This window comes from Pelecanus crispus, chromosome 2, assembly GCF_030463565.1.
Source record: "Pelecanus crispus isolate bPelCri1 chromosome 2, bPelCri1.pri, whole genome shotgun sequence".
In the NCBI taxonomy this organism is placed as follows: Eukaryota; Metazoa; Chordata; class Aves; order Pelecaniformes; family Pelecanidae; genus Pelecanus; species Pelecanus crispus.
The window spans coordinates 75601886-75622779 of NC_134644.1; the positions used below are offsets into that span (position 1 = coordinate 75601886).

Consider the following 20894-nt stretch of genomic DNA (forward strand, 5'->3'; position numbering starts at 1 on the left):
CTTCAGCATGCCTTGTTCTACCTGGTTCTGGCTTCACTTCTTTTGGGGAAGAAACGACAGATGGTAGTATTACCACATGCACTCCGAAAAAAGATATCACTAACAGTAAACAAGGCAGATCTGTGGATCCTCGCTCTTATTTTTTGTGAACAAGAGACAGTTAACAATGTCAACATTTAAATGATTGTCAATAGATGTGGTTAACACCTTTCCTGGCTCTTAGTTGACCTTATTTTCTATGAAGAACAGTGTACTTCTCCAACAGTGTACTTCTCCACCAAGAGAGCAACTGGATACAGGATTACATGGGAGTTGAAGCGCTGTTGTTTCTAACTCCTTATAGGTGGTCAGCATCAACTGCAGGAAAAGACAGATGATTAACCCCGATAATCCACTTCAAGATCAAAGCTTTAATTAAAATCCTAGTAGAGATGAGATAGAGAAGTTGTCTTGATGTAAAAATGTGCTTTATGGGAGTGGAAGCATCCCATAAACGTATTTACATCCTCTTTACTTTTCATTAACATGCAAAGATTTTATTTGGCACTGTAAGTAGACCGGTCTTATTACTTATTTATAATATAAGCTCTGATGCTTTATCACACAGACAGTATCTTCACAGAGTCAAGCTGTACCGTTTGTGTTCTGACTCCTTTTGAGCTGTGGCTTTGTGGTGTCTGTTTGACCACACAGAGTGCAGTGTGGAATGGTAAGCTGAATATAGGCCAGGAAAATGCTGAAGGTTGTCATAATATGAGCCAAATACGTGAATCCCTAAATATAGGCAAAGATGTCAATGTTTAGATTGAGAATGGATGAAGAGGGTTGTCCTGCTATTGCTCAGTGGAGTCTCACTTCAGAATGGTAACATTAATTCCAGTCTTGTTTGTAAGATAGAATCCTAGTCAACTGATAGTAAAGCAAAGTGTAAGTGTAAGGTTATTGTATGTACAACTGATTTGCTCTTGTAGTGTTATATACAGTCATGGCAAAAGTGTACTTGCACTTTATTCATACATGACAGGGATACCTGTGTGTGTACTTATGTGCATGCATATATAAATATAGATACAAATACCATGTAGTCATGCATATCTAAGTACACAGATAAAAAGGTAGTTTCAGTGTAAATGTAAATGATTGAGGAGTTCTTAAGTGTAACATTCCATATAAAAACAATAAAAACCTGGCATTCCTAATTTTATGGTAAAAATGGTTCCTACTTCTGTCTAAAAAGACTATAACAATATATTATTCTGTGATTGCCTCACTGGTGATACTTGCTTTTGGAAGGACAACATTGTAGTTCTCCAGCTAATGGGCATAGAATAAAGCTGTGAAGAATATAGTGAGCAAAAGACTGTTGCAGCTGGAAAGTGTTGCATAAAAATATCCATAGGGTTATTGAGTTGGCTTATTCCCTTGAGCTTCTGACACCGTCATCCATATTCTTAGCACCTTACAGAAGGCAGTTTGTTGGGCCGAACATACAAGTCTGATCCACCTTTGTTCATTTGCAAGATTCCTCAGACCTCCAAATGTGTGCAGTCAACACATTGGGTTTGTAGTCAAACAGTTGGGTCCTTCCACAGGCAAAATCAGGCTGAAGAAGCCAAAAAGTAACAGGTCTTCCAAAGAAATTTGTACATGTCATTGAGGAAAATTTTAAGGCAGATGAAAAAAAACCAACCTACCAGATTGTATCTTCAAATAAAGACAAACAGGAACTATACTGGAAGTACACTTTAAAATACTGATGAAATGAGTTGACTGTTAGTATGCTATGTTAGACCAGCCTGACTTTAGACTGGTTTAAAACATAGCTTTTAAAACAGACACCATTTTAGGCTTTTATGTAGCAGAGTAAAATGTGAAAAGAGCGTGTCCATAATAATTTTGAGAATTAACAGTGCTTTGTTTTTAGAAAAGGTTTAATATTCTCACAAAAGTTTGAACATTTCAGAAGCTCTCCTGATACCTTCATCTCATTCCTGCCAAGGTACTTGTAACCTTACAAAAACTTAAGGTGTTGTTTTAAAAACCTCATTGATTTTTCAAGCAGAATAGTGTGCATTTTCAGTGTAAGCAAAGAGAGCCCCTCTGAATTTTGACAGTGTTTATATGCACGCTAATGTCATCCTCTTTTGGGGGTTTGCTTTTTTATTTAATGTAAATAGGAAAAACCCATACATTCCAGACAAAACTTTCTCATGAGAATGGTTCTCCCGAGGGTTTCTCACTGTAAAATCTTCTGCTTCACTTTTAGGTCAAACACAAACCTCATTATATTTATAGGGTAAAGTCTGAAGGTCCCACCTTGTTTGACAGGCAGCATGACTCAGCACAAGAGCTCTGTGTGTGTTTCCACAGTCCTAGTAGCTAATCTTCTCTGGCACATAAATTTTAAAAATAAAAATAACTATTATTATTTTTATCCATAAGAATTATTAATGCTAATTTGTAAATCAAACCCTTTCTTTTCATGTTACTTTACTTTTTAGTTGGAGCCTTTAGGCATTCTCCCCTGGCTATGGGGACACTGAAGCAGCATTGTTTGTTTTGGTTGCCAGTGTTGCATGGTATTGCACAGTTTATTGGAATCTACTGTTACGCTTTGGTATCTTTGAAATACTAGCACTTTCAGCGGGCTGTTCATTAGGAACTAGTACATTTACACGCATACTCCCCGTGTGCCTAACCTTTCTAGTCTACAAGCCATACAGCAATCAGTGTCTTGTGGCAGAGCGGCACAGGGTAGGGACCCCAGAGAGCTGCTGGCTACCTGCTGGCCCCCTGCTTGCCCCAGCTGGGGCTGCGAGTTCCCCTGTTGCCCCCACTTCTGCACGCCCCAGTGCTGGGCAGGGGACGTAGCCTCGGGTGGGAGCTGAGCTGGAACTGTTCGCAAGGATCATGTTAATTAAGAGCCATAGATCACCGCCCCCACCCCCACCCCACCCCCCCTTACTGTATGTCACTTAGCAGAATAAAACACTCGCAACCTTAAGCGAGGAGCATGTACATTAAACTTGTTATATTAAGTGATAGGGGATTTAAACATAGCTTTGTCTTTGCTTATATAACCGTTTCTCAGCCTGAGGTGTACATAGCACCGTGTTCCCTGAGACACTGGCCAGTATTCAAAAATGTCAATGCCTACGCTTCCTCACATGTAAGAAAGCAGATAATCACATTGTGGGGAAACCAAATAATGTGTGAGTTGTTAGAAATTTAACCTAATTTCTAATTAATTTTAAATCAAAAGCACTGTAGCAGTACTGCACAAGCAGGCCCCTGGGTTTTTTTTTCTTTCCAAAGGTTAATTAGTACTTGATTTAAAAAGCTTGGGAGACACTGATTCACATCAGATATTTTCATAAGAAAAAAAATTAAGTAATGGGAAATCATATCAGAAGAATAAACAGAAGACCTTCTTGGCTTCTTGTGTAGTCTTCAATAAAGTGGCTGAGTCTTATTACAAAGCATAAAAGACTGAGGCAAATTTCAGAATGTACCTTTTCAAAAATCAGAAGGAATACATTTAAAGTCTGTCTTTCAGTGAAGTATTAATTTGGTCTGTATTTTTGAGTCTGGAAATGGCTGATGCAAATCATTGTAGGCATAAGTTTTTACCAATTACAGTTATAAGTATTTCAGTCATCTCAATATCTGATTGGGAGCATATATTTGTCATAAATTGTCCACGTATAGACTGTCCAAAGATACGCTAGCAGTGGTTTGAATCTGATGTTTACAATGAAGAACGAGGGCTGAGTACTTATCATATTCCCTATGCAAGGGGGAATACAGAAGCAAGTTACTGTATGTCAGCAGCTTCATATAAGCTGCAACTGCTTATATGCCAGAAAGACAATACTTAACAAATACGAGTTTTACCATAAAAGCTGATAAAAGATAAAGCCACGATATGAACAGGACTGTAACATGAAGTAAAGCATGGGCTTTACTGAGAGGGGTCTAACACTGTTTCTATCCTTAATGATTTTTTCAGAATGGCAGAGACTCATGGTTTGATGGAGAGACTGGAAAAGGCAGTGACTCGACTTGAATCATTGTTTTCAGATTCACAGAGATCTGGTGGAATGGAGTTTGATGCCATCAATGGACTCAATGGAAGTAAGTCTGTTTTTCTGAAGTACCATCTCTCTGTTATTAAAAAATTGCAAGTAGCGCATGTGTTTGTCTTCTAAGAGGGAGTGCAATCCCACCCCTTACGAATTCTGTATCAAAAGAAAGTAGTATTTTTAAAAATTTAGAAATGTCATGTGGCAAGCTTAGTTGTACGCATAATTCTAAATTAATATAGCCTAGGAAATTCAAGATTTGGCTAGTCTCTTAAATATACTGTCCATATTTCAAGCTTTATCACTTTTTCCATTTTAGCATTTATATTGTTGTAGATAACTCACCAGATGAAAATGGCTGCTTGAGCCCAATTAGCAGAAGAAATGAGACATCCCCCAAATTTACAGCATAAATATTCCTGAAGAAGTCAGAAATATAAACATTGAGTTTATTTGCCAGCTCTCTGAATTTCACAGTGTGGATCTACTTCATTTAATTGTTTAATATCCTTAATCAAATATGAGTTTGTTCATAAGTGTTTGCTCACTAAGGGCTGCCACACGTCCATGGCCTTACGTTGTTATCTCTTGAGCTCTCCCTTCTCAACTGGATCTCTAAAGTACTACATTGGAGAATACACTTATCTTCATTTATTCACATCATATCACCAAATCATATTTTTTCACTCCTTAATATTTTTGTTTTTCCTGAAATTTACAGGGTAAATAACCTTATAAATGTGGTATCCTGTTCTAATGTTGATTGAATAGAGGTGCTCTTTCCTTTCTCCAGAGCTTGTTTTTTCACCCAGAACCCCAACATACATCCCTTTATTAGCCTCATGTCCCTTGCTTTCTGTATTCCTTGTCCCTTCTGTGCATTCTCCAGAGACGAGCACATCCCAGCATGGACTCAGCTGCTGTACAGAAGCTGCGGAACAAGCAGAAAGTTGCAGGCAGCTTCCTTACTGACAGAGAAGCAAGTCAGTGTGTCAGCTGCTTTATTGTCCTTGTATGCCAGCCCTCACCCGACAACACATGCGGGGGACCTTCCCCACAGTCCTGTGTGCCATGGGCCTACACACTGGCAGCTGCTATGGCAGGAGGAGAGCGTCTTCCAGCAGGCTTCCACAGCAGATGAGTTAGCTCGTCAGAGTAAGCTTCAGTAATAAAATGTGTGCAGTCCAGAGAAAACCTAGACAGCTAGTAAACTGTAGCAAAGTCATGGAGAAGCATGATCCGTGTACAAACCGACAAATAAATCAATCACTATTAGGAAATCTACATTTTTAAAAAACACAGGCTTTAAAGCTATGATGAATCCATTTAAGTTAATCTCTGTATTAATCCACAGAACCAGGGCTGCTTTCAGAACAGGAGATCAACTCACTATGTGAGGTACTTTCATGAAAATTGCTATATTCTTGTCCTAACCTAAGGGCTCAGTCAGGTGAAAAGATTCGCCCCCCAGGGAAGCAGACCCTTAAAACCCCAGCAGATCCCTAGAAGAAACCAAGTGACAAACCTTGTTGGAGTGAGATTATAAAACACCCCCACTGGCAGACTGCAGTAAGCAGCTGAGATGAGCAGCACCATGGGGCACTTGCCAGCCTGCACCACGTCTGCAGGCAGAGCTGTCTCATGCAGGGACTCAGGAATTAGCGTTTGCTGATGCAGTTAGGGAAGACTGTGCCGGTTCTTCAGTTTGGGCGACCTGATACGCATACAGTGCCACAAACACCTTTCTGTATGCCTGTGTTACCGTGCTTCTGCAGAGGTTCACATAACCTCCACAGCAACTGCAGGGTTGACAGTCTTACAGAACAGGTCTCTCGTTCTTTTTCTCCTTTAAAACTGACACTCAGCCAGAGTGTGACCTTTTTTAAGTCTCTAGTGGAAATGGAGGTATATTGCTTTCTTCTACCATGACCCCCTCTCCTAAAAGACCATTCCATAATTAGAATTACTACAAAAAATAATTTTGACTTTTCAATTAATACTTTTTCAGAAACAACAAAATAACGAGAAGGATGGGAGAACTATACCTTTACCTTTATTTTTCCTAAATGGCATTACAACAGAAGGAGTGCAAACAAATCGTTCAATTGCTCTGTGCAGCCCACAGCAAATTCTAGTAAATGCTCCTGGGAGTTAGCTGTATTGAATAGTAAAAAATAGCATAGTTGCTTTCTAGTTTTGCATAGGACAATTGCCATTTCGTGAACTGCTATTTAAAAAACTGCTCTAAAGTAAAAGGTTACAATGATTCTCTTGGAGACATACACAGATTTTGACAAAGAACATAAATGGGCTTTGGAAAGCATCTCCACAACTAAAACCTTTTGTACACTAGGTCATTTGAGGGGTTTACACACAAACACTTAATATGGAAGAAAGCCCAGAAATTCCTCAGAATTAAAGGTGAGTGACATCAAGAGAACAAAAGGAGCCTTGAAATCCCGCCAGCTGACTAACTACATTTTTTTTTCCACGCAGGCCATTGCAAACTCCAATTGCCAAAGCCTTTCTTTTTTCTGTCAAGGAGCCAGATGACTCTTGTGGAATAAAGAGGGCTTTCAAGATTATGAATTTGGACACAATTGTCATAGAGTGCCAAAAGGTTAAAGCAAACTCTCTGGGGAAAGCCTGGTACCACTTCAGAGCAATCTTCAGGCTTCATTAATGAGGGAGAGGGGCTGGGAAGAATTTTAACCTTGGTCTCTCAGATCCTACAGATGCCATAAATTCACATGTGTGTTGCTCATGCTGGACCTGGCAAAGGTTCTGAGGCATAGACAAGACATGAGGATAAGTCAGGGAGTAAAGGGAGGGCTGGAAAGCATCCAAGGAAAGATTACTTTTGCTGTCTTAAAAGGTACCACATAAAGCCATTTAGAAGCCAGGTGCATAAGAAACTGAGTCTCATTTGCATTTTCTGGTTGTCCACTTTCGCAGGAAACTGCTCTGTATACCATACAGAAAATAACATTTTTATTCCTCTGTTAGAATGTATAGCATATATATAGTCAATGGGATCTGTCATCTAGAAGACTCGTTTGAGCTTTCTTTATCCAGTGACAGTTTTGCAAGGTCAGACAACAAAATGAGGAGATTACAAAGCTCCCTGCATAAATCCACTGTCAACCCATTCTAAAGACTCTAGCTTACTGGAAATTGAATTGCTTGCTATTAAAAGCCACCAAACAATACAAAGATCTTCAGTGGGGTGGGTGGTATAAAAATAGTTGTTCAGTACAGTGCAGATTCTTTTTAGGGGATAATATTTGTGTTATGTACAACAGTAGAATTTTGTTAAGACAATCATGCTTATCAGGCCACTATGCCTTTGAAGGGCTGAGAAATGTTTCTTTTAGCACCTGTTATTTTAAGACAAAAGAGGCTTCCCACTACATTATAGAGAGTAAATTCTCTTCACGTTCCTAGCCAAGTTCTACCAAGAGCAGGGTTTTTTTTCTTTCTAGCTAGGAAAGAATCATTGTACATCTTTTTTCACCGATTTCACAAATCAATGAGTACGGCAGAAATAAAGTTACAGCAATTTCCCCTGTTTCTATGGTATTTCTCCTCCATCTGCAACGAAGGAATGTCCTATGCATGATGTACTTTATCAACCCATTATAATGGAATGCTCTTCTTCTATAGGCATAGCGCCATATGTTGAAGCCTTTGATAGGCTGCTGAATGGAAGTGTTGCTGAGTTTCTCAGGTACAGCAAGATTCTTGAAGGTGACGTGAAGACACATGTGAGTACTTACTCAAATTTTGTCCCCATGATATAAGCGTACAAGTCTTGGAATCTGTGTGATCAGCCTTGATTGCTGAGTACAGGAGTCTTAATAGCAGTACTCTGAATTATTAGTTCTTGTAGTAGTAATAACCTGGCATAACGCACTGAAGACTGTTGGTTCAGGAAGGGCAAAAGGCTGTATGGATTCATAAGAAGAGACTGCTCCCCTTCTACAACACCGAAGTCTGAAGACCATAGTATGCAAAATACATTAATATTCTCAGCCACAAGCAATTTGAATTGTCCTGTTGGCTGCGAAGCCCTTTGCAGGACAGGAACACAGTTAAGAACATGAGTCAACAAATGAGTAGCAAACAATAGGTGGGTCTGAGCAGTGATAACTTCTTGTGGTTGTCTTCTAGGCACAGGTATCATCATTCCAATTAATGTAGACATTTTGCTCTTTTGATTGTTTGTTTTTATTACTTGCATCTCTTTCATTTGCAACAACATAGCAAACTAAAAAATTAGTATTTCAGACATTTAAATGACCCTTTTTTACCACATATGTCACAGCAAGGAAATACTGTGTTATAATTTTCATGGTGAAATTACCTTGTAACCTTATGATATCTTGTGATTGGATCTTGTTTGTTTCATTTTACTTTTTAAGCCTGTCTTCTCAAAACTGGTGGTGATAGAATGACAAAGGGTGGACTAATCTTACCAACAGCTTACCAATATAGATTTTGCAAAAAAACCACACACAAAAGAGCCAGGGTCAGTTTGAGCTAGATCTGAAGGAGTGTGAAGCTTTTGACTTCTTCTAGTAGATCCATGCCATCAGGCCTTTCTGCATGTGTACATTTCCCAATTCATTGCAGCTGCTGTTCTATGTAACAAACACTGTAGCCAGAAAAACATGCAGTTGTACAAGCTACTGGGACTTACGCTGCAAGGCCGGCATAAATATTTTGCAAGCCAGCCAAAGTAACCAGTCTACTCACAGAGCAAGAGCTCTGGTATCATTCTGTGAACTGTTTTCTCTGTGGTGTTATGTGTTCTGGTTGGTAGGGTAGAGTTTCTGACCTAGTTAGGCCTAGAAGACTGGAGGGAGTAAGGAGATCAGGCAATTCTAGAGGACCTTTGTGTTTCTAAGGAAATGCTGCACTTCCTTTTTATTTGAAACAGCCTTTTCACCTTAACAGTTTTACTATAAGCTAGAATATATGTACTTTGTTCTTAAAAGAAATTAGGGAAAAATTAATAAAGTGGGAGGGAGAGGGGGAAATATTAACCTAACTGAACAGAGAATTGCTCCCTGGAAAGGATCAGTTCTAGCTTCGGTCATTACATTCATTAGACACCATTATTTTGCATTTGATTTCTCAACAGTCTAGATCTGAGAGATACAGAAATAGCCTTAGTATCAACACTAAGCAGGAAAAAAATTGCATTTAACATTCTAAATGACTAAAACCTTTTTAATATACACTCTCTGTAAATGTTTAATCAGTAAATGTATTAATTTATGCATTTGTCGCTATTTGATACTCATAATTGAGTCCATATAAAAGATTATTAATAATTTATCTGCCAAGTCTGTGGATAGTCCCTAGCATATTGTCAATGATAGTGTAATGCAAACTGTGATAAGGAGTATTTGTTAGGACTATGAGATTAGACATAAACAACTTTCCCTTACATAAAGAAACCGGTGATTCTGATTGCAGCCTACTAAATATTCTGAAATCTTAGAGTCTGAATTTACAACATGAAGCAGACTGTGGTTGCCTTATGCTCATGCTTATCACTGAAGCAACATCTGTGCTTTACCTTAACAAGTGGAACAAGGAGTATTTTTCTTCTGGGTGTCTTATAGACCATGTGTCCTCAGCATTATACTTGCAGCTGCTGTCTCTTTCACATAATGAGCTGAAGGGAAGGTTGTATTTTATTTCAAAAAACACCTGTTGCCTAGAAAAACCTCACATACCTGACTGACCAGAATGGTAATATGAGAGAAGGAGAGACTTCATATTATGCTAAAGAAATGAGGGATTTAACATGATGCATTTCCTGCTGATTGCTGTAAGGATTGTGTGGTTTGTGTTTCTGGTGAAAGGAAGAACACAGCCTAACTAATATTTGTTGGGGAGCCCCATTCCTATTTTTTCAGTATGCTGTACTCTAAATAATTGAAAGAGAACAAAATAAAAGAGAGAACTAATAGCTAGCTCCTGGCTCTGTTAAACACAGCAGCACGGTGGATTTTACAAAGATTAGTTTATCAAAGAAGAGTTCTGTTTAGACTCCATCTTGAGAGCAGCATATTTCTCATTTAAATTACAGTACATGCAGTGGTGAATCTCTGAGGTCAACTGCATTAAAGAAACTAAGCACTTTTAAAAAGACGGAGAGAATGGCTAGGGTTTTTACTTTGTTTAAAACAAATTATCCTAAACAGCTGAGATCCTTTTCCTGTCTTGTCACTGTGAAATAAAAATCTGATGATTATATGGATATTTCTATGAAATACAAAGTTCCCTACAGGCACAGATTTTATGAAACCACTTTCTGCTGTCCGTGTCATAACTACAGAACATGTGAAGTCAGTGAAAGAGTGAGTATGGCCAGGACTGCTGCCAACCAGCTGTCTTCGGCCTGACATACCAGTGTCTTTGAGGCTGTCACCAACTATTACAGGTTATAACAGCCCTGAAGCTGATTCACCATGTGTGCCACCACTGAACGATTCTTCTGTCAGAATGACGGAAATTCAAAAGCACAATAAAACAGACTGTGGGTCTACAGGGTAGGCAGTTCTCTTATGCCCAGCAGATAGGATAGCACTGGCTGATTGCTGGATCACAGAGACATGACTCCCATCGCATTGCACAGATGCATCCACCACTATGGAAAATGTGCTGAGGATGACAAAGAGCTGCCTGTGGAAGACACAGTCTACCTTCAGATTGTGTCCCAGTGAGGAAGCTGATCGAGCAGGTTTGATGTGCTCTTTGCCCTGTCAAAGCAAAGCAAACAAGACTTCAGAAGGCCAAGAAGCAGGTTTTTGTGATGTGTTTATTATAAGCTTCTTCACATTGTTTTTGTTTATGTGATCTCTCAAGTGGTGGAATACTTTGGCTTGAGTTTGAATAATGTACCAGATGAGACATAATGATAAGAAGGGAATGTACTAGTTCTACAAGAGAAGGACAGATAACGTAAAATTTCCATATTTTCGTATTTTATGTGGTACAGAGCAGAGCAGAATTACAGCCTTCCTGTCAAACACATAAACTAATACTTGCCTTTTTTTAATTGTTTATTTGTAAAAATCTTTTAACCACCCAACCCCACCAGTTGAAAGAACAGATTGTCTGAGTGATTCAGTTATGTTCACTCTTCTCTCATCTAAACTATTTAGCTTGGAAAGGAAAACTGTAGAAATATGGATGCCTTTTCCCTCCTCTCTTCCATCAACTTCCAGCTGCTGAAATGCAGAGCTCAGCCAGCCAGCCAACTACATTGTGGGTTTGGAGCATTCAGAAATAAAAAGGCTGTTGGTTAGCTTGCTACTTGTTGGGAGAGAGTTTAGATACAATTCATTACGTGTATGACTACTCGAACAAGATAGCACGAAGCCGCAATTCACAGCATGTTCAATCCGCAGGGGTTCTCTGTGTGCATGCACTGATTTGTTATCATCATGAGCAGGGGGTGAACATTGGTTCACCCCACAAACATTGTTCCTATGCACATACCCACAGAGTTTCTTCTCCTCATCTATTACATGAAAGCAATGACATTCTCTTCTCCTCCTTCCAGGCATAGTCCATGTAAATATAGACAGACAACTGAAAGAAGGAGTTACCTTTTATGAGGTATATATGCACTTTGCATAGTGCAGCTCTGGTTTGGCCTATCCGTGAAGTTAAAAAATCCTAGCTTCCTCATTTTTTCCAAAGAGTAGTTATTACACATGAAATATCTGTATCTTGTCTTTTCTTGTGAGAGATGTTGAAGAATTAGCCAATAACTTTCGTAGGCCTGAACTTTGAACGGGATGTGCTGCTGTCTGTGATACACCAGAAAACACTTTTGCACTTTATCTTACCTAATCTAACCACAGACTATCAAACCCATTATTTGACTGATTCCTCATTAACAAGGCAATTTGCTTACAGGGCAACAGAATGCACAAGTGTACTCTCGTGTTCATCTTTTGTGCCCAGAGGCTGTGCGGTTTTAGGCATTGTTTTGAAAGTTGAATTAGAGCTCAGAGAGGAGGATGATGTCAACGTGCCCAAAGAGAAGCTTGCTGTCAGGCTGCCTTTGCATTTCTGTGATAGGTATTTTCTGCTACGTGAAATAAACACCAAACCAAGTAGCTACCACAGGACTGAGAAAAACAGAATACATAAAAAAGAATAAGAAGATAAACATTTTTATAGCATACAAAATGCACTCTGCTGAAAGAAAGAGACTAAGTGTAGAAAACAGTACTGCTATCCACCAAAAGTGGAAAAAACCCAAATAATCATCAACCAAAAAAGCAACTTTGGAAATCTATCATTATTAAAGTTGATTTTGTAATGCTAATTCAGTTATATTTCTCACCCTGTATGTGTACTACAAGATACTTCATAACATAAGCAATAAAGAATGTTTGCTTTAATATGAGAAGAAAGATGGAAATGCAATATACACAATGTAGCCAAGTGGTTAATCCAGAAAAAGTCTCATTTTTAGGAGCTTTACAGCTTTTGATTGCTCTGTTCCAAAGGATGACTTCACTTGTGGCCTAGGGATTGGATCTGGCTTTCAAAACAAGCAGGATTTATTGGGTCAGGTACAGTGGTGTGCACACATGGTTGCACCTGTCTGACTATAAGACACCTGGTTGGGAATAAAGATGGCTCCTGAGCATGAAGAACCTGTCCATTGCGAGTCTAGACCAACACCCCCTGAAAGAGTGGGAGTTCTTCCATTAACTTTGATGGGAGCTGGATCAGGCTGTTAGTTTAACACTGACATTGCAGTAAATACCACGTGCTTTTATTATTTAAAAAGGCAAGGAAGAGACGAAAGTCAATCAGACTTTATTGGAAAATACATGCCGTGGTGGCCAATACTGGGCATTTAGTTTTGTATTGCTGGCACGAGAAACATGCACCTGTAAATGTAGGGGGGTGGTGGTGGGAATATGTAAGGAGAAAGTTCCATATGGCATTCCCTCAGCCAGAAACATAAGAAATTAGAAACACAAAGAGTCAAGGCTGTCAACAGTTCTTCATAACATGTTTTCATGGGGCTTCTTTGCATACAGAGCAGTTCCTGACTAAACCCATGATGTCAAAGTAGTGCAGTTGATCAGGGACCATTTTTTGGGAAAGGGTCTAAAACTATTGGCCCCTAAAAGCAGGGATTATATCTGTATGTGGTTACCCAGTACAATGCGATTTTCTGATCTCCAAAGGATGCCAGGAAAAAGGTGTCAGAATGATTTGAGTGGGAAAACTTATGTGCAATGGGAAACCAAAGAAAACTCCATCATGTTTGCCCAAGAAAATGTTAAAAGATAACTTCCTCATAGGAAAAAAATTCCGATAGTGAAGGGCTGTTTAATTGACCAGATGAATTCAGAATAATATCCAGTGTTCAGACTAGATTTAAGGTCCATGTTTTATCAATTAATTTAATTAATGATTGGAGCAATTAATCAAGGCATACATTATATTTTCAGCCATTTGAAGTCTAAATCAGAACTGATCATATGCTCTAGCTCATGCTAATTTTGCTACCCTCTAAAAATTTTTCATTGAAGCCCTTTAAGAGCAAATTTGAGCCTACTGACAGGAAACCTGTTTTTCTTGGTGGTTTTCCAGGAGAAGTGGTATATAGACCTAGAGATGTAAGTGCCCTACAGGTTGAAAACCATTGCATCAGCTTAAGCAAAAATCATAAGGTGATAAAATTACGTGGCTAAGTTAGCTAGCTAAATGATGGATAGCTTTAGCGTGTGGGCCAGTTGCACTCACAGCCACAAATACAGTGTGAGAGTGTCTCAGTGAGCCTGTTGCAAAGTCATGACATGTGACGCTTGCCAGTGTAAAGTAGGGAGAAACTTATTAGGGAGAATTGGAGACATGGAGTTGGCACAGATCCTAGGTCCATAAGGAAGCCTTCATAAGGTAATCAGACTTTTTACTTTTCTCTCTGATTCAAAGCAGTCTGGGACTGGGAGGACATAGGTGGCAGTCATTTCAGGCACCCAACCTCAGAACAGTGAGGACTGTGGTTCTTACAGCAGTAATTTCCAGTGAACCACTGGCAGATTAAACTCTCTTGATCCATCAGGAAAACCAAGACAGAGGAGCAGAGAGACAGTATCCCTGCTTTTGTCATCAGCATGAACATCTTGTGACTGAAAACTCTCTTTACTGGCATTGGTGCTCATGTTTCTTACTTCTCTTGTGAAGAAAGATGATTTTTCAAGTTGGAGTGGTAACATTATTTAAGCCCATTTATTTCAAGCAGAGAAATATACATCCATGAATGTTCTTTTTTTTTCCTTTTTTTTTCTGTTTTGGGACACACATCTCCCATGCTTGATTGATGTCATTTGTTGCTACAGGCTACGAGCAAGTCTTTTATTAATTTTCAGTCTCATTCTTTCTGAAAAGCACGTGCACACTCTTTTCACTCATCCTGCCTCCCCATCCCTGACCTGCTTTTATTTTGCTAGTTGGTGGTTGCAACTGTTTTGAGTGTATAGAAATGCCGGGCTTAGAAACTGAGAAGGCTGTTCATTGTAGTCAGCAAAAAACCAAACAATGAGCTCAGAATCTGGCTCTTCAGTCAGTTTCTAGTAAAAAGGAGTTCAGTGAATAATGAGAATTAAGCCACAAGGGAAGCCAATGCTCAGTTTGAATGTTGTTTTAAATAAGCTGGGAGTGCTGTCAGGAGCGATGAGGGTAGAATGTGGCCACAAATACGTATTGTCTCTTTTTATCCAGTATGAATTGCATGATCAATATGGCCGGATTTCTGAATATTGAAGAGTCCATTAGGATAGATTAAACCATGTGACTGTCACTGCTAACTTCTCTTAGTCTACTGACATTCATAAATTGTCCTATATATTTCCATAATTAATTTGAACTGCAAAGCAGTTTAATTTTTGCTGTTTTGTTTCATGAGTTTAATTGTATGTTTCATTCTAAATCCCAGAGCCATAATAAAAAGATTGGTTTAGGATCTTGAAGTAGATCTTTGAGGCTGAGGTATTTCTTTCTTGTCGCTTTAATACATGTTCTGTTTAAAAAAACACCTTAGGTCAGATCTGCTTTTCAATCACATCACTTTGCATATGGATAACTACCTTGCCTTTCAGAGAGGCGGGGGCCCCTCTCCAAGTAAATGTAGGCTCTTGGTATTTAGCAACTCTGAAAAGGAAAGCATGGTTCAGGTGGGAAGAAATATCATTAAATATCATTATAGATTGCCAGCTTTAAGCTTTGAACTTTCTTCCATGTTAGCACATTTTGGTCGGGGTCTGGGATTCTTTCAAGGTGATAAAAATGTAAGTGAAGTTACAAGGAGACAGATTCTGGCACTTTTAGCCTTTGAATTGCTTTCAGGGAGCTCAGTGGGACTACTTGCAGAGTGAGGTGGGCAATGTCACCAGTTGTCCTGAAGTGTGTGAGAGACAGAATGTACCCAAAACCATTTCAATATAAGAACCTATTTATTTATTTAGCGCTCTCTCTAAAGACAGTGTAATTTCTTAGAAATGGGTGGCTCTCCAGTCTTTATATCAGGGAATCTGGTATTTGTCAGACACAGAAAGTCAAGAAATCAGCTCCTCAGTAGGGTGCCCAGTGAACACTGCCAAAAGAATATTTGTGAAGTGATACCTCAACAAGTGCTGTAACCGTTTTAATTTACAGAGATAAGCATCTGAAGTTCCTAGAACTTGTATTTGTTAAATCAGGGATACATGAATGACATCCTAAACCCGTGAAATCACAAAGCCTTTTCTGAAATTTCCTCAGCATGGATTTGGACCTTCACTGAGAAGGGCTTCTGAGAGAATAGCTGGGAATAGAGAGTGGGATTGCTTAGCAGCAGACCTCAGGGGCAGAATAGCTCATCAGAGAAGTAACCAGAGTGCCTGCAGCCAGTGCAGGCAAAAGCGCATTTGTACAGATGACAATGAGACCTGCAGGTCCCTGAGATCTCTGTGGATGTCTGATGCGCTCGTTTACAGCGTCTGTTCCATGTAGGAAGTGTAGGTTTGCCTTTCCTCAGGCAAATGAGGTCTCTCCACAAATAATTCCTCAACACAGGCAACTGTGCCCTCCAAAGAATTCTGAACTCAGATGTCCATGGGAAAAAAAAAGGAACCTGAATTTAAAAAATGGTTGATCTTGATAATAGCCAAAGTTTGGACTTCATCTATTCAGTACATTGTATGTGGTTCCTATTTATTTGAGGAACTAATGCATGCTTTCAGAGATACACAATGTAACTCCAAGTAATAGTAGAAACTAGAAGCTTTGGAAGTCTGTGAAACTTTAATGTACCACAGTTTCTGTTCCTTAATGAAATCCTGAAGTGGGCTGGTTTTCCTTTCCCATCTCTCTTTGAGAAACCTTCTTGCTTTTGCAGGCTAGTCAGGATGAAGAACTATAAGAGCTCTCTCAGGAAGGTTGTGGCTAACTTCTGTAAATGCCTGTGCAGATTGGGGTGCTTTCTATCTACTCTTCCTAATACTGCTTCAAAAAAAATGACAACTTTTTCATGGCATAACCTTTGACATGTGATACAAAGGATATTCCCGTAATGTCGCTAATTAAATTAATCCCCCCTGGAAAATTGCATACTTTTATGAGTTGTCATTCTTTCACAGTGTTAGCCTTTCACCTCAGGAGTCCTGGGGACAAATTGGAGGCAGGCCAAAGCCAACTGATCACTATTTGCTGTTACTCATACTCTAAAGCTCATAAAATATACTGTGACAGTCTTTGGTTATTAGAAGCTCCAACCAACAATAGTGGCCTGGTATAGATTTTAGTGATGTATCCTCTGCACTGTAGAGAAGCCATTTGTTCTCATGATGTTTTTATGTTTGTTCTTAAAATGTTTGGCTGTTCTTATCAGCTGTTTGTTTCTATGATTATCACTAATTACATATTATAAAGGCAGAACATGACAGCACAAATTCCACACAGCTGACAATCAACCGTGGGGATGTCCAGTCTACAGATAAGGACCAGGGACTGGAAGATCAGGTGTTGCAAAGCATCCTTTCCCTCTACTGATGTGGAATCCTTGAAATGTAGATCCATGACTGTATGCTGTGCAATGAGGTGGCTTTGAAATCTCCAGCAGGTGACTGACTCCTTGCAGAAGACAGCAGTCTGCAATGTAAATGGCAAACTTGAATTCTTGAACATCTTCAAAACTGTTCAGAAAAGAAAGGTATTGAAAAAAAAAAACAACCTTAGTCTGTAAATAGACCACATCTTCAGTAATGTGTGGACTTTTTATTTTTGCACACAATTCTCAGTATTTTTCTATGCTGAATCTTCTGGGAACCCTAACTATCAATACACTACATCTGGTTTTGGAACTTCCATGTAAAAGTTGAAATGAACAGAGGTCAAGAGAGTTGCAGATTTTTGGCTGTTGTAAAAGAGATCCATGAAAAATTTCTGAATGCGGAAGACACAAAAGCAGCCTGAGCTTTAGGAGAGCATCAGCTAGTCAAGAGCTTTGGTCTGGACTTGCTCTTCTACTCCAGTGGGTGGAGGTTATTAGAGATGTTTTTGGAGAAGATGATCGCCTACTGCTTCACTTGGCAGTAATCAGTAGCCGCAATGGCCAGGCAGCCAAATATTTCTATCTGTTTGAAACAGTGACAGATGAACAAAATAACTGACTGCTTCTGCTACAAAGATTAATAATTAATTATTTAACAAAGCTGACACTTAAATAGTATTCATTAGGTTTTAAAGTTAACAATCCCTTGAGATCAATCAGAACAGTTCATGTCACTCAAAACCGGGAGAGCTTAGAGGAAATTCTGGAACACTGGGGCAAATTTTATTGGTGCAAAAGATGCAGAACCTGTATATTCTTTATCCAAGGCAATAATTTTGTAATTAATGTAAAAGCAACTGTCTTAGCTTTAAACACCCCTTTACTCCAGTACATCTATATAGTTCCTGTTTCATACGAAGAAATAAAATGGCAGATAGATGAGCAACAATTTACCGCAAATAATTCTATCCATCTGTCTTATGTCATTAACACTGAAAGATCTTTAAGACCAATATGGTTTGAGCTCCACCAGAGGTAAGAGCTGTAAGGGCTCTGAGTGGTTTAAGTCACAGTCAAGCTTAGTAAAATGTAAAGTTAATGAACCTAGATACAGATGCTACTCTGAAACAACAAATATGTAATATTGGCTAGCACTGTGCACAGTTACATGACACAGTGTTTAATACACTGGCAGATATAAACAGCTAGAGAGCCCAGCACTGATATAACCTTAGATTGGTACTGGACAAGCAGTAGCAATGCTGAGAAATTTTAGCAAAAATTCCCTAATATAGACATAGCCATGGAAGCTGAAAAACACTAAAAAAAACCTCACTAATAGAGGACAGAGGATTGGTGGTAGTCAAATGTATCTATCCGAAAATAGAAAAGAAAATATCTAGGGTGATGTCTGGCTCCATCAAAATCAATGGCAAATCTCCCATTCACTTCAATTTTGACTAGAATTTCAACCCTGTTTTCTGCATGGACCAGTAAGAGAAAGGTGACAGTTAATTTTTCTTTCTTTCCTTTTCCTTTTCCAGTATGAAGTGCTCTGTTTGGAGAACTGCCACTGACTCTTCAGCATTTGGCCCAGTTTTAAAAAAACCTCTGTCAGCCAATTAGCTGTACAAAATAAATACTGTCTCTTCAGCTGGCCTGGATAGTTTCTATGGCAGCCCCATACTTAATCTAAACTTCATTCTTTTTCCATTTCTTGCTTCTCCCTTCAAGCCACCAGACACTTCACCACATCCCTTTGAAGAGGCTCCTGAAAGCAGAATGTAAAAGACAAACTGTTTCTCTTCCTCTGGCAGTACTGTCCCTTTTAGAGAATGACTGGGGTCTTTGCTCATAACAGTGAAGCTCTATCTGTACTTGTCATTTGCTGTCAGTCATTGTGTCTTTTGCTAAACCCAAAGGACCCAAAATTATTTCTGCAGAAACTACGATCAGAACTCTGGACCACTAAATCCCAATTCTTTTCCCTCATGTCCTCTTTACTATTTTGTTTCCGAATAAAGTCATTAAGTGTATTTTAGAAATCCAAAATGTACATAGATCTGTATTTTGATTTGCAAATTATTGCAGTTAATGTTTGCATGTAGATATATGCAGATGTGTATTATTCTCTAACAACAGAAGTCCAGTGGATTCTGATATTTACATTATGCTTTTCAGTGCTATGACTCTGAGGAAATACCTTATTAAATATAACAACATTTGACAAATTTAATATTATCATGTCAATAGGGTAATTTTCTTGACTAAATTTCATTAGGAAATCCTTTGTTTGTTTCTCTTCTATTTAGTTTTATTATTTTTTTCAAAGACTGAATTTACTTGTAACTTGAGATCTGAATGCATGTACCTGTTTCTTCTTGTAGTTTGCCAAACTGTTGTCACATAAATAATATTTATATTTATTAGTGTTTGGATACCAGGGTGATGGGCAACTTAGATTGAAAAAAACATTTAAAATGAGAAAAAGGTAGATCCTAAAATCACATCTGCTCTGGAGAACTGAACTTGGCTAAAGCAAACTGGTAGTTCAAACTTCAGGTTCAGTGAGTCTATGTCTACTCAGTCTGAAACAATGCAAGTTTGGTTGGAATCTATACTCACTCTACTTCAAACAGGACAGAAGGATTGTCACCATTAGACATCTCTCACAGAGCCTCCGGCAATTTTTCAAGCAGTGGCTTCTGGGAAATATCAAAAGTTGGCACTGGATCATGACAGAGAAGGTTAAACCAGTTGCTATTAAAAATATGATTTCTAAATATGTATGATTCCTCCATTAACTTCTGCAGGCTAACTGTAAAGAGGCCTGTCTATATTGTTACTGCAATGGTGACAGAGAGGTTGCTCACTGTAGTCAGCCACAGGTTTCAACAGGCACGGAATTGGGCTTACATTGCATACATGTCAGACTTCGTCTCCTCCAACCATTATCAGTCACCTAAATCAGCTATCAAACACACCTGAGGTAAAGGATTAAGGCACCTTATTCCACACTTTACTGATGGGGAAACTGAGGTGCTGAATGGAACGCCACACAGTCCTGGCATGCAGGTCCACGGCCACAGCCGTCTCCTCCAGCCTCTAGAAGAAACTGCTAAAAGCAAAGTAGGAAATGCTTTGAGGAACTTGCTTCCTTCAAAATATTCACCTCAGCTGAGGAATCTGTCTGATGATTGCTGTGTCCGTGCTTAATCCCAAGAACACCAAAAGGATTACCCAAAGTTTTTAGATACCAATTATCTGTTACTCCAAAATACGCCCATTTCTATCTGCAGATAGATGTGTGCAAGTTTGTGTTCTAGTCTACTCTGATAAATTTACTCATGATTCCCATGCATTTTTGACACTCAGGCATCATTACTATCATTCATTATAACTGAAAGAGTTTTAGCTGATTTGTTCTGTGGCAATCTTTTGGCTGAGCCACACAAGTTTTTGAGAAAAATTCCCCCCAGTCCATTTTCACTCATTAGTCTTCACTGGATATGGCGGTCTAATGAAAGAGTCATCTCTCTATAAAAAATAGTGCTGTCTGCTTAGTTACACAGCCTGCCTGCTAAATAGAAGGAGGTAGCAATGAAGTGTCACATTTCAAAGACTACAAGAGAGAATTGGAATGGTGATAGACTGAACTAATGCATTCTTAATGAGAAGAAACTCTTCTATTACTTTGATAGGATGCATGGAAAGAAGTACCACATGCTCGGAAA

General features: G+C 39.0%; 1 protein-coding gene across 4 annotated transcripts in view; it reads left to right on the forward strand.

Moving 5' to 3' along the window:
- The first annotated feature begins 4010 nt into the window (after positions 1-4010).
- The window catches only part of CAP2 (cyclase associated actin cytoskeleton regulatory protein 2), a 56468-nt gene continuing 39584 nt past the window's right edge, over positions 4011-20894 (forward strand). For 3 of the 4 annotated variants that reach the window (XM_075705525.1, XM_075705528.1, XM_075705527.1), the window contains exons 1-2: positions 4011-4134; positions 7746-7846. In XM_075705525.1, the coding sequence (XP_075561640.1) occupies positions 4011-4134; positions 7746-7846 (225 nt within the window). The remainder of the gene's footprint in view (positions 4135-7745; positions 7847-20894) is intronic. The other variant, XM_075705526.1, reaches the window with a different exon arrangement.